The 14,875-nt window shown below is 40.5% G+C and overlaps 2 protein-coding genes across 6 annotated transcripts in view; one reads left to right on the top strand and one right to left on the bottom strand.

The window, feature by feature from the left end:
- The window catches only part of ANKS1A (ankyrin repeat and sterile alpha motif domain containing 1A), a 199,772-nt gene extending 193,072 nt beyond the window's left edge, over nt 1-6,700 (bottom strand). For all 5 annotated transcript variants that reach the window (XR_008528761.1, XM_054569245.1, XM_054569247.1 and 2 more), the window contains exon 1: nt 6,457-6,700. Coding sequence is in view for 4 of the 5 variants with exons in the window: in XM_054569245.1 (XP_054425220.1) it covers nt 6,457-6,635 (179 nt within the window). In the remaining variant the exon portion in view is untranslated. The remainder of the gene's footprint in view (nt 1-6,456) is intronic.
- A 1,517-nt stretch (nt 6,701-8,217) lies between these two features.
- TAF11 (TATA-box binding protein associated factor 11) lies at nt 8,218-14,875 on the top strand. Its single transcript, XM_054569253.1, has 5 exons — nt 8,218-8,483; nt 11,062-11,210; nt 13,045-13,132; nt 13,462-13,558; nt 14,235-14,875. The coding sequence occupies exons 1-5, from the start codon at nt 8,313-8,315 to the stop codon at nt 14,363-14,365; spliced, it is 636 nt and encodes a 211-aa protein (XP_054425228.1). The 5' UTR covers nt 8,218-8,312; the 3' UTR covers nt 14,366-14,875.

The following is a 14,875-nucleotide window of genomic DNA, read 5'->3' as shown; positions in this document are numbered from 1 at the left end:
AAAGTAAAGGAAAAGGGCTGCCATCCCGATAAAATAATACTTGAAAGAAGTACTTTTAGAAGCTATTTAAAAACTATTTTAATGAAGTAATAAGGCAGGAAGATCTAGAAAACAGCTATCCTAGTGGATAGTTGTGTTTTGCTTTGTTCTGTTTTTGCATTCTCTTCAAAGAGCAGGAACTTACATCAGACAAATCCATGAGATCCTGCTTCTAGCAGCCTCCCATTCTATAATCCTTACATGGTCGATGTTGCCCTCTTCCTCAGGACATTAAAATCATTTTGCTCAAAACAGGCACATTTGAAAGAAATCTGCCAGGGTAGGAGGGCAAAAGGAAAGGGTTAACATGGAGACAGCTGTCATGTCATTATAATTTCCAAGCCTCAGATTCATTCTGGAGGGTGAATAAAGGTCCCTTTCAAAAGAATGGTTATGCTAACCATTATCTTTTTTAAAAGTCTTAATTCCTTAAATAAATATTAGGGATCTTTCTTAAAAACAATGAATATGTTCTGACATTTGAGAGAACCTGTTATTTTCCCTAAAACCAAGTCCATTTTTCAAAAATGTTCATTCCTTAATTCAGAACCTTCTCATGTTTTTGGGAAACTCATGGCTATTTTTGGATAGTCTTCCCTGCCCTCCCCCCACCCCAAATGGCAGAGTAAAAACAAATTTATAGCCACATTTACTTTATTTATTTTTAGAGAGAGGGGAAGGGAGGGAGGAAGAGAGGGAGAGAAACATCAACGTGTGAGAGAAACATCAATCGTCATGTGCCCCAACCAGGGACCATGCCTGCAACCCAGGCATGTGCCCTGACCAGGAATTGAACTGGTGACCTTTTGCTTTGCTTGATGATGCCCAACCAACTGAGCCACACCAGTCACAGAGCCACACTTAGTGCTACAATGAATGTAAATGTAAATAAATGTCTATAAATTTTCAGATTTCTCCAGCAACTGTCCTTGGCTTCTTATTCAACTCTTCTCATGCTTGAGAAATTAAGTGCAGAATTTTTCTAAACCATGATATAATCTTCTCAATAACAGCTTTAGTTTCTCTGTGCTTCTGAACACTCAGGTGTGTATTTCACTTTTGATCATGCACATACATCAGTATATAGCTCATAATTCAACTTAGAGTTTTAAGTTAATATATGTTTTCTTTTAACTTTTCCTTTCCTCAGATCTTTTTGCCCTCTAGTTGAGGTAATTCCCTTTTAACCCAAACCATACTGAATTCTCATACAGAAGTTTTCCTCAAAATCAGTAGTTTCACTATAACCATAAACATATCAATTGTCCATCATATCAGAATTTGAGTGCCTGCTATGTGCCCAGAGCTGAAAAATACCATGAGTTAAAAGAAGTGTGGTGAGTTGCACTTCTACCCTTTTGGCTCTGTGAGCAGCATCATAGTGGTCAGCAAGAATGAATGCCTTATGAAAAGCAGCAAAAAGGGAGCCAAGAAGAAAGTATTTGATTCGTTTTCTAAGAAAGACTGGTATGATGTGAAAGCATCAGCTATGTTCAATATACAAAGTGTTGGAAAACACTAGTCATAAGAATTTGAGAAGCCATAGTCTCAGCTGATCGTCTCAAGGGCCATGCTTTTAAAATGATCATAGCTGATCTGCAGAATAATGAACTTGCATTTAGAAAATCCAAGCTAATCACTGAGGATGTTCAGGGCAAAAACTGGCATGGATCTTACCCATAATAAAAATGTGCTCCATGGTCAAAAATGGCAGACCATGATTGAAGCTCACAATGATGTCAAGACTACCAAAGGCTATTTGCTTTGTCTATTCTGTCTTGGTTTTACAAAAAAAAAACAACAACACAAAAGCAACAATCAGATTTGCTCAGCATGAACAGATCCACCAAATCCAATAGAAGATGGAAATTATGACCCCAGAGGTGCAGACAAATGCCTTCAAAGAAGTGGTCAATAAACTGATTCCAAATAGCACTAGAAAAAACATGGGAAAGGCTTGCCAATCTATTTATCCACTCCATGATGTCTTTGTTAGAAAAGTCAAAATGCTGAAGAAGCCCGAGTCTGAAGTGGGAAAACGCATGGAGCTTCACAGCAAAGGTAACAGTTCTGCAAAAGCTACTGGGGATGAGACAGGTGATAAGGTTGAACGAGCTGATGGATATGAGCTCCCAGTCCAAGAATCTGTCTAAAATTCAGACTTAATGTTGACAAACAGAAAATCCCATTTGTGAAAAAAAAAAAAATTAATACAGTACCTGTCCAAGCTACAGAATGAAAGCATACACTGATTCAACAATTAAAAAATGAGACATATAAAGTTAAAATCCATGCTCTCCCAAACCACTGTTTGACTAGACATTTTAAATAGCTTTGCTTTCTAGATAATCTACTGCTTGTCCTTTTAAGTAACAAAAATTGTATTTGAATTATTCTGCATAGAAAACTAAAATGTTTTGCCTACTTTCATTAACAAGTTATAGTGAATGTACTTTAATCTTTATTTGATAGCTAAGATTCATAATAAAGAGAAATTGTAACACTAAGCTATAATTCAATGATACTTGAGGCCTCACTAGGCATATAAGACTATATATATCTATGTTAATAGTCTCAAGTTACTGTGGCAGTGGGAGGGTGGAATCCTAGATTTTAATTGCTTTTTCTGTTTTTCATTTTGTCAATCACAGAGTCATATCATACTACTATAAATGCTGTAAAACAGACCATGTATTAGAAGAGGGACTAATTTTTTTAATAAAATTCTAAGAGAAAGTTTATTTTAAAAGTTACAAAGGTCGTAGAAGTGAGCCGCTGAGTTGCACAGGCTCAGAAAACAGATTACAGAGGCAACAGGAGGGCCCTCGGAGCCTAGGAAAGGGAAAGGAAAAGGTAAGGTGCCTGGTGGGAAGAAGAGGGAGAAGAGAAAGGCTTGGCATGCTCCTGAGAGGGAGAGAGCCAGGACTGACTAATTTTGATAGAATACCTCCTATATACCAGGTTGGAGATAAACTTTGCAGTGTGTCTAGCAATCCACCTAGCACAAAGTAGATGGCAGGTAAACATTTAGTAAGTGAATGGCATTAATGTGCCTGCCTGAGCAGGTCCTCTCCCTTATTTACTTTCTAATCTGCCATAGTTTGAGAAACAGATACCCAAGTGTGAAAGAACACTATTTAAAATGTCTGGCATGGTACTATATACCTAATAGGTGCAGCATGGCAAAACTGTACGTGTTGAACTGAACTGAGGATGGCTAACAGTGAACACTTATAATGTGCCAGAAATTGTGGTAATTTTCTTACACAAATTACCTAAGACAATACCTATAAGGCAGATACTATTATCCCTGTTTTATATGCAGATATTGAAGTTCAAAGTGGTTGAATAATTTGTGTAGTCAGTGGTGGCAGCAGCATATGAATCCAGGCAGTCTGACGCCAAAATAAGTGGCCTTAAGCATAATACTACACTGCCTGTGAATGCACAGTAAATAAGGGAAGGTCAGACGGGCATGGAGTTTATAACAACTTTTTCTTTTTTAATCTAGAAGTCTTCTTTGCTGACTTTCTGACTCCCAGAATGTTCTCAATTGGTGAGGGTTACTATATGTAAGCATCATATTGACAGGCCAAAGTAATCAACTGTGAAAGCTGGGCAAGCAAAGTATCAGTCGATGAGCTACTGTACACTACAGATGATGGGTTACAAAAGAGAAGCTTGAGAGATCAGTGTGTATTAGGGTCATTAGGATGCCCTCTAAGAAGTTAAGACCTAAACCCAACCAGTATAAGAGAAAAGGGATACGGTGAGAGAGGGGGCACTCTGTAGTTTAAGAGTAAGCACAAAACTTTTGTGGAATGCAGACAGGGTCATAAATAGATGACTATATGAAAAGATGAATAAATAAATGAAAGGACGAACACTCATGTAGTCTGGAACACTTATATTCACTGCAGCTATAAGCTCCTGTATATGCCAGCTTTAGTTGGTCACTTAAACAGCTGGACAAATGCAAGCTACAGTTGGCAGTACCAGTGGAGGGGTAAGATACGGCGGCTAATGCAAAGGTCTCCTCTGAAACAATGATTCTGCAGCTCTTGCTAAATAACCTAAAGCCCCTCAGGTGGGGAGTGAGGGCGGGAGAGACCCACCCTCTACTATTTCCAAATCTCAAAAGACAAGATGTGCTGACCTAGGGATTATTTAAACACACAGTCTCATTTGCTCAAAAGTCTTTCACTAGGTTTAACCAGAGTCACCTCTAATTAATGACACACCTACTATAACAAGTGCCTGCAGATCCTCCCTGCCCCTAGGAGTCACAGGGATGAGAGGCCCGCTCTCAGGCTACCTACCATCTCTACAACAGACACAGAAGCAAGACAAGAGTCAGCTCTCTTACCCAAGGGAAGGGAGACACCACCATCTACACTTTCTGACAAACTGGATATATTAGCATGAGGCCCAAAGTAAAAACTTTGCACTCAGCAAAGATTTCCTAGTCTTGCTTAACTATACAGCAGCTAAATCCTCAGCAAAATTTCAACCGTCTCTGAGTGAGAGCAATAAGAGTAACCTGACCTGTACTTGAAGACAGGAGATATGTGCAAGCTTCTCACTTCAGCAGGATATACTGGGGGTTAAAGTATCTCTGGCAAACCTCCAAATGCTACATCATTCAACTCATTAGAGATAGGCACCTCCAAACTTGTACAGTCTTTCTCTCATCTCTCAGACATCACCAGTGCAAAAATATCAAAGTAATCCAGGTAAGATTCAAAACCCAATTCATGCATTCAAAGGACATTTATTCAACACCTATGAGCTGTCAGGCACCAATCAAGGGAGTGGGAACATAAACAGAGAAAGATTAAGTCACTTTGAAAGATGGAAGTGTATCTTTCCATTATTTCCCTTTACGGTGCCCAACCAGTCAAGGCTCCAGGGAGGGGTGCTTCTAGTGTCCTGCTAACACCAAGTAAGTCTCCATTCCCACTTCTGTGCCTCTCATTGGGGTGTGCCCATCTAGAACACTCTCATGCTACCTCACCTACTCAAATTCTTACTTCCTTCAAAGCCAGCTAAAGTCCCCCTCCTCCTGGAAGCCCTGACCTCCATCTTATCCCAAAGTAGCATCTCATTTCTCTGATCTACTAACAATTACAGTGAGTACCACCATCAGTTTATTTAGAAATTTATCATCCTCTGATACTTTTATTTATTCAACAAATCCTGAGTACCAACTGTGTGACACCACTGTTCAAGGAGCTGGAGAAATTGCAGCAAATAATACTGGTGTTTGCATCCCCAGAAAAGTTCAAGGACAGTTCTTCTCCTATACTGCTTTTTAAAATCTTCCTGTATAGAGCTGAGCTGGGTTCCTGCTCAGTGCTTAATATCTAACAATTTATTAGAGCCTTGGGATTCCTTAGTCAAGCTCACACAAATTGAAGTTACATAAACTAATGGGGAACAAAAGCAAGCCAAGCCATTTCTAAATGAACTTCCACTTCTTTAAAACCTCAAAAGAACAAGGAAGGAAAAGAAAACAGGCTATGAAAGTGCTGCCGAACCAATACGTTTTACTCGCATTGACAATTCCCCCTCCAAGCCACACAAAAGTAATCTTTTTCTCTCAATCCTTACATTTCAGGTTCAAGTGTTATTTTAACAACAGACCTTAGAGAAGTTTAGAGCACCCCTCAGTTTCCTAAACAAGTATTTCTAAAGCTTTACTTCTTGATGACTAAACCCCTTGATGAATCCTGCATATGCCACTAAACAGACTACTCCAATGAGGTTCACTACAAGGGACTAGAATTTGAACTTCATGCACAGGAGAAGCTCCAAGAAGAATACTTTGAAGGTCGTAAGTCCAGAGACTATTTTAACTTAAACAGTAAAAGCCAGGTCCTGCAGAGGTCAGTGGAAGATTCCAAGTTCCCCAAAAAAAGGTAATCAAGAGAATCACCTCCAGCGGAGCCAGAGATTCTGCAAGGCGTGGCAGTTCCTGAAGGAGGTGAGGGAGATTTAAATATATATATACACACATATATATACACACACATATATATATACATATATATATGAAGTAGCTTGTTAGATATATGTTTATATATAAATGTAAAGTAGCTTTATATATATATATAAAAGTAGCTTGTTAGATACGACAGCTGGCACCCTATAGCGAACTAGGGTGAAGCCGGGCTGTGCCATGCGGCAGAGGCTGCCACCTGGGCACTCCCACCATTCTTCGTAGCCAGGTCAGGAGACAAGAAAGGAGAGCCCGGCACCACTCGGACTTGCACTGGCGTTCCTTGTCCCGTGGGCCGCCTGCCCTCGCCTCAGGACACCCCGAAAACCCACCCAGCCCGGGTCTCAGGAGCCTCGATCTCTCTAGGGACCCAAGAGACTGGTCCCCAGGCGGCTGCCCGGCCCCGGCGCGTTACCCACCTGAGCAGACTGGAGAGGGGATGGCTCGAAGAGCCTCCGCTGCCGCTGCCGCCGCCTCCGGAGCCGCCGCTGCCGCCGCCCCCGAAGCCGGAGGAAAGCCGCTTCCCGGACAGCAGCTTCTCCACGGCCGGGAGGTGCCCAGTGCGGGCCGCCTCCAGCAGCTCCTGCTCCTTCCCCATCCCCAGGGCTACAGCCCTTCGGACCCCCTTCCCGGGCCGCAGCAATGCCTGCTTCGGCTCCCAAACTTTCCGTCTCCGGGCAACGCACCCCCCAAAACCGGCCGGGGACACCACCCCCCTCCCCCCCGCCTCTCCCCCCCACCAGCGCGTCACTTCCGGGATCCGGCGTCAAGCGTCACCGCGCCCCCGCCTCCCGCCTCCTCGCCTACCTAGCTGGGCGGGGCTCGGCTGGCGGCGCAGGTGACTGTGGTCTGCACCAAGCCTCCGGGCTGTGCGGCTAGTCCTCCAGGGGCAAGAGGAAAGCGCTGTGTGGGCGCCCGTTTTACAGGTGAAAGGGTACAAATGGGGCCCACCTGTATCCGCCTCCCGAAGTGTGCTCCGTCCCAAAGGTTTGGGAGCCCACAGGACAGTAAATACGGTAATTCATTCAGGCAGCGTAGAAAACAAAGAGAGGAATATGGTAACGCGCACCTACATTTCCTAGTTCATTCTTTCAGCACGCATTGATTAAATATGTAATGGGTATAGGGACCCAATGATACAAAGATGAATAAAATGCCTCCCTCCGTACCTTAATGACAGAAGGGAGGAAATTTTTAAAATAGAAATATCCCCACTTTTTCATGCTCCCAATCCCTGAAATGGGTCCTAAAGTGAAAAAGTCAAGGGAAATACCTCCCTCCCAGGAGGATTTGTTTCCTCTTACTTTTTCTTTTTTAAAAAAGATTTTATTTATTTATTTTTAGAGCAAGGGGAAGGGAGGGAGAAAAAAGAGGGATAAAAAAAATCATTGTGAGAGGAAACATCCATCGGTTGTCTCTCATAGGCGCCCCTACAGCGGACAGAATCCACGCAGACATGTGCCCTGACCAGGAATCTAATCCGGGACCTTTCACTTTACAGAACTATACCCAACCAACTCAGCCACACCAGTTTGGACGGTTTCCTTACTTTTGATGAGATTAACCAAACTGACATAAGTCAGGTGTGTGAAACCCACCCGGACTTTGAGTACTAATGAATTGGAAAAATCATTTAATTGGGTATAAACTATGTTGTATTTCTGGTACTAACACTGTTCCTGGCTTGAAGTAGGCGCTCAATGATTGTGCAGTGACTAAATGAGTTTAATAAATTCTGCTCAAACTGAATGACTTTTCTTTTAAGTACTCAGGAACAGACTAGAAACGCTGGCAATTCAATGAAATCACAGGCCTACACAACCTTACATGATGGAGTCCCCTGCGTACCAGGAAGCCGCACCTCGCGACAGGAGCGTACCACAGAATTGCGTTTTCTCCCGTCCCCAAACTAGTCTGATGACCCCAGGTTAAGGAAGGAGTTCATTGACATTGCGTTTTAGAAAGGCGAGAAGGAAATAGAAGTCTTTCAGTAAACAACGCAGCACTCCTTTACAAAGCGTGGCTTCCCAGGATGGAAAATCCACAAACTGAGATCCCTAGCCTCCATTTTCCCTCGCCCCACAACTACCGAATCAAGAGTTAAAAGTGAGTCCTGAAGTTCTCTCCGCGCGCCTCAAAATGACCCTGCGAGGAACAGTAGGGGTGATGTCATCGTGGCGCGACGACGGAAGTAAACTGTGTTGCTGTGAGGCAGGCGGTCCGAAGCTCTTGTGCGTGACAGCACCGCGATCTCCCCTCGATTCTTCTCGCGGCGATGGATAATGCCTGCGAGTCGCCCACTGAAAAAGGTGGAGAGACAGGGGCATCCGAGGAGACCGCCGCTGCTCCCGGAAGCTCCGGGCCTACTGACACGGACGGAATCCCGGAGGAAACTGACGGGGACGGAGATGGAGACTTGAAAGAAGCTGAGGCCGAGGAAGGCGAGGTAGGGAGGATGTGTTGAAAAAACCTGGGGAGTACTCCGAGATTGTGTTACTTACTACTCGACCGGTTTGGTTACCTGGTTGACCCCTCCAAGGCTAAGTTAATTCGAACTCACCAGGACTCCCCCTAGACCCGCAATCGCAGAGGCGGTTGCGGGGTAGGAAGGAGAAAAAACTCCAGAGACCCAAGCACTGGGTTAATATTTTTAATCCTTGTCCTTGACTATCAAAGCTACTTCTAAAGGAATTTTAAATAGCTGCTTGGTTTTCCTGGTGAGGAAGTTAGGATCTGATGTCACCCTGAGACAGTGCAAGAGCTAGAACCCAGGATTCCTAGAATCCCTTTCACCACAATATAGTTTCTCTTAGATGTTGCTTCAGCATAGCTTTGTCATTATAGGCTGAAAAGTCGTTAAAGGGAGCGAGGGAGTTACTGGTTTAATCACGTTCTTACTCTTTTGGGACATAAACTGCTACCAATGTCAAGGGTCATAAACACACCAAATCCATCCATTGTGCCACCCCAAAAGCTCACCAGTGCTGCCTGGCCCAGCATCAATCAGGGGACCAGAATCTCTGTGCTCTCTGGGTACCACTCCTAGAGATAGAATCGCGGGCTACTAGAGCTGTAAGGGACTTAAAGAGATCACGCCAGGGATGTTGGATTACATGGAAACAGCCCTCCGGAGCATAAAGTTGCATCAAAATGTATAAAGTAAGAATTTTTAGGGGAAAAAAATGTGATGAAGCTATTTTAAGAAGGAAACATCTCAAGGACAGAAAGGATTTGAAGAATAATTAGCATAGTCCAATAGAGAGAGTTCAGTACACACAAATTCATCCAATGGAAGACAAAGGTTTTTTTTTTGATGCTTCTGAAACACTTTTAAAAACTGACCATATACCTGACCACACAGAAAAAAAAAAAATCCTTAAAAGTAGAAATTATAATAGGCCACATCCTGTTGGTACAATGCAAAAAGCTCCCATCCCCCTCCCCACCCCCCAAAAATAACTACCACCTGGACATTTTAAACTGTTTTCTAAATCGCCCCTAGATTAAAGAAATTAACAAAAAGACAATACATCAAATCCCGTGACGTTTGATTGAAACCTTGTTTAAAGAGAAATTCGTAGCCTTTCATATTTTTTATTAGCAAGCAGGAGATTTTGAAAATAAGCACCCAACTCCAAGAAACCAGAAAAAAACCAGAATAGACCAGAAGAATGTAGGAACAAGGAGTTAATAAAAATAAAAGTAGACATTAATAAATGAATGCCTAAAAACATAAGAAATAATAAAGACCTGGTTATTTGAAATGTAAAAGCACATCATGAAATAAAAAAGGGCTATAGACACCGATATGGAGATCTTTAAAATTATAAGAAAATTTAATATTTAAATTTAAGCCAAATAAATTTAAAAATCTAAGAAAAGTGACTCATTTTTTTCAATGAAAATATAAATCACCTAAATTGAACCACAAGAAGGTTAGAAAATTTCTATAAATCTGTAACTGGAGAAGAAATTGAAAAGGTTGCTAAACATATACTACCATCTACCTACTATTTTCACCTACCCCTCTCATATTCCTCTAAGTTTATTTTTCAAATTTTTTAAAATTTTATTTATTTTTAGAGAGAGAGGAAAGGAGAGAGGCATCGATCAGTTGCCTCTCGCACAATGCCAAAAAGGGACCTGACCCACAACCCAGGCATGTGTCCTGACAGGGAGTCCAACCAGCAACCCTTCAGTTTGCGGGACATCGCCCAACCCACTGAGCCACACCACTCAGGGCCATATGTTCCTCTGAGTTTAAATGTGAGTTCTTTTAGGGAAACAAAGGTTAAATCCCATTGAGGTTTGTTGTATCCTTAGATTGTAAATCAAGTTGGAAGAGACGAAGCTTGGACTTTGATTTTTTATTTTGTTATTAACCAGACATTAAACATGTAGCATGAGGACAAAAGCTTTAGTGTGGGAGAGATAAATGATAAGAGAAAAGCCTATCATCAAAAAGTTTCAGTCTGGTGAATATTTGTATGGTACAGTAGAATGAAAAGATAGGAAGAAAAGAGTACTACATGGGGGAGAAGCTCACTTAAATATTCCAAATTCAAAGAAACACTGTTTTGATGAGAAGATGCCTCCTTTTAAATATTCTTTCCACGTGGAGTCATCATGAATGAAGAAGTCTATAGATTTAGAGGCAGAAGAGCTGGCTGGATGGAAAGGACTTTTCTGACATCCCCTCTAAAGAAAAGGGTTAGGGGAGGGACTAAGGGGAAGAGAGGTTTTGATGACCTTCCACATGTTATTGCCCCTGTAAACAGATAAGGGAGCTATGACCATAGCCAAAATGGAGAACTGGATTTTTAGCTAGTTTTCTTTTCACAACTGGGCTATAAACTTCTTTAAGACAGATAGTGTATTCTACACTTGATGGTACAGCCAGTGCCTAGAACCAAAAAGCTACCAAATAAATGGATCTGTTGTGTTAATGAGAATGATGTCTTCTTACCTTGCGCAAGTCTGGAAAGTAGGCCAAATATATAAAAGCGTTTCTTTCACCTTTTCAGCTCAAGAGTCAGGACATCTCAGATTTAACAGCAGTTGAAAGGGAAGATTCATCATTACTCACACCTGCAGCCAAAAAACTGAAAATAGACACCAAAGAAAAGAAAGAGAAGAAGCAGAAAGTGGATGAAGATGAGATTCAAAAGATGCAGTAAGTTACTTTCTGATCTTTCCCCATTGCAAGATGCTAACTTGACCACACAAAGTTAATGAATTTTTCTTGACCTTTAATTTTTTTATGAACTCAAAGAAAATAAATCAATTAATACATTGATATATCATAGAAAATATAAATAAGTAAAAAGAAAATATCACCATACCACCAAGATAAACACTGTTAATATTTTGATGTACATCTCCAAAATATTTTCTATACATATACAGGGATGGGTAAAAGTAGGTTTACAGTTGTGAGTACGTGAGACACAGTTTATTTTTTTCCCCCATCACCATTTATCCAGTTTATTTTTGTATTTTTATTATTGTATTTTTATTTGTATTACAATGGAACCAACTTTTGCCCAACCTGTATATTTATAAATTAAAATTTTCAAAAATGTTAAGTACTGTTTGTAACCCTTTTTTCACATTAAATATGATAAATATGTTGCATGTCGATAACTATACACCTAGGTTATAATTTTCTTTTAAATGGAAATAGCTTCATTGTGTCTTCTGATTGTAAAAGTATGGCCTCACTGCAAATAATTCAGAGAATGTAAAAAAAAAATTATGCATAATTCCACCATTGAGAGTTTGCCCAGTGTATAAACCTTTTCAGATTTTTATTAATGTTTGATATGTATTGCAAAATATTTTCATGTTAGTAATATGCCCATAAATCATTTTTTAATGGTTGAATTACATTCTGTTGTGTGGATGAACTGTAATTTAACCAACACCTGCAGCTGTTCTAGGGTTTTGGATTTTTTTCTTTTGACAACATTATGAAAAATATCTTGAGCATATCTTTACATACTTGTCCATTTGCTTCCTAAAATAAACTAGAAGTGTAATTGCTAGTTCAAATAGTATGAACATTTTCAAAGGATTTTTATACATATTTCTAAATTCTCCAAAAGGATTGTTCTACTTCACGTTCTACCTGCATGTATGAGTTTCTGTCTCCCATTCTCAATTGTACCATTCTTTTTAATACTTGTCAGTCTGTCTTGTGAGAAATGTTATCTTGTTTTAGTTTATCATTTTAATTTCTTTAATAGTGAAGGTTTTTTCCTCTATTGACCATATGTATTTTTGTAAATTTTCTGTTCATGACCTTTGCTTATTTTCTAAAATTGGTATGACCATCTTTTTATTTATTTGAAAGAATTCCTATATAGAGTATTAAAGCTTTTTCATATATTTTGCAAATATTTTTCTCCTTAATCTGTTAATGTTAAAAATACTGGTTTGAATAAGAAGCATAAATGGTAGGTGCAAAATAGACAGGGGGAGGTTAAGAACTGTATAGAAATTGGAGAAGCCAAAGAACTTACATGTACGACCCACGGACATGAACTAAGGGAGGGAGTGCTGGGGAGAGGGGGATGTAGGGTGGAGGGGTAGAAAGGGAAGGAAAAAAATGGGACAGCTGTAATAGCATAATCAGTAATGTATACTTTAAAAAAATCTACTGGTTTGAATATAAATTTATACATTAAATTTTTACTGTAATATGAAGTGTAGTAAGGCAGCATTATGGGGAGAGAGCCCAGTGCTAAAAACACAATCTACATAGTACAATAGAATGACTCAACATTGTTGTTTTTGTTTTTAATGAAGTAAGAAATGAAGTTGTTTTTCACTTCTGCTCAAGTTCCTTAAGAGTAGAAATACTTTACCTTCATTCCTCAAGAACACTAAACCTACTATTGACCCCTTGAAAATTCATTTTCCAATTGACATTTGATTTTATTGATTTAATAATATGTTTTAAGCATTCTTTCTTGTAAGTGAACTTAATTACCTACATCTTTGTCTAGAATCCTGGTTTCTTCTTTTTCTGAGGAGCAGCTGAACCGTTATGAAATGTATCGCCGGTCAGCCTTCCCTAAGGCAGCCATTAAAAGGGTAAGGATGGACTATCATACTTCATCTTCATCAGCTAAGAGAACTGAACTATACTCCAGAGTTATGTCCAGTGGCATTTGGAAATGAGGTGTTAAGCAAATTGGTGGATCATGGAGGTGGGAAAATAAAAATAGATCCCTCAATAATCTGACCAATTGCAGTTTTATATTCCAGTGATATGGCTTCAACAAAGAGAATCCTTGCTTTAGTCTTACTCTCAGCATCTAACCTTTAGTAAACACTTTTTCAGTGCAGAGCTCTAATGGGTACTTGTTCCTAAAGCCAGCCCTTGACTAACTTAATCATAGAGTCTTCGTCCTTCTTTCAAGCTGATCCAGTCCATCACGGGCACCTCTGTCTCTCAGAATGTTGTTATTGCGATGTCTGGTATTTCCAAGGTTTTCGTCGGGGAAGTGGTAGAAGAAGGTGAGTGGTGTTGGTATAAGTAATGGATTGAACCTGTGATGGTCTTGTTTTCAAGAACATCTGGACTATGGGACTAAGGAAGGCACCTGTAGTAGCTTCCCCTTAGACTAGAAGTTGACCAAGGCGGGGAACCTTTTTATTCAGCAGAGCATGACCATTATTCCTCCAAAGTTTCCGTACTGGGAGTCAGGAAGCATCTAGGAAATGTCCCTTCCTCGCTCCTCTCCTCAGCCCAGGCTGACAAGAGCAGACTTCGTATTTTTCTCCAATGAACTTTGCTCATTTCTGCTGTCAAAAGTGAAGATACAAGAAAAGCAGTCAGTGGGGCTGACCAGTGTGGCATGGTGAGGAGTTATCCCTGATGTTATGTCCCCTGGGAACTGCCCACCTACCCATCAAGTAAAGAACTTGGTTGCTGCCCACTGCCCATCTCTCACTGGTGAAATGTTTTATTTTTCTTTTTAAGCAGATTTGTTTTTTAACTATTGCCTATGATAAAGCCTGATAAAGAGATAGTAAACTAAAGCTAACATGATACATTTTATAGCATTTTAAGAAGAGAAAATGTCTTGGTTTATTTTCTTAGCAAGCTTTAGACGAGTTAATGAGAATTACAGGACTGATTGTGAATAAGCTCTCGTGTGGTAATGAAACTTTCTCCTTGCCCTCTGTTTAGCACTGGATGTGTGTGAGAAGTGGGGAGAAATGCCTCCACTGCAACCCAAACACATGAGGGAGGCTGTTCGGAGGTTAAAGTCGAAGGGGCAAATACCCAACTCGAAGCACAAAAAAATCATCTTCTTCTAAGACCAAAGCCTAGAAAGGCCTCGTACTGGAGGACATACTGGTTCCAGACTTCGGATTGCAGACTTTGTACAGTGGTGCTTTAGTATCTGCACATGATTTTAATGTCTTTCTCAAAACTCTGATGTTCATCACACCTAGAAGGCATGCAGCCTATTTCATACTTGCCTTAACTAAGTATTGAGACCTTAAGGCATTTTGAAGCATCAACTGTCTCTTGGCTCATTGGAAGAAAAATGGCACAGGTGCCTTAAGCATCTCTTGGACAGGGGAGCTGCTTTCAGAGAAAACCTTTCCAAGATAATTTTGATGGTTTTACGTAGGAGCCTGAAGTCACTAAGTCTTAAGTTGTTTCTTACATATGGTTTTAAGTAGATGAAACAACCAGATGCTTTTTGACTTGTGAAACTCCTAACATGAACAATGTGGAGATACAGGAGTAGTGGAATAGTTTGTCCCTGTAAACATTCAAGATTCTTCTATGGATTTTGGTGAGTGACCATTAAACTGTTT

The sequence above is a fragment of the Pteronotus mesoamericanus genome, unplaced genomic scaffold, assembly GCF_021234165.1.
Source record: "Pteronotus mesoamericanus isolate MK-2021 breed Mesoamerican mustached bat unplaced genomic scaffold, CSHL_Meso_final contig_20, whole genome shotgun sequence".
Taxonomy (NCBI): Eukaryota; Metazoa; Chordata; class Mammalia; order Chiroptera; family Mormoopidae; genus Pteronotus; species Pteronotus mesoamericanus.
This window is presented reverse-complemented; position numbering and strand designations above follow the sequence as displayed.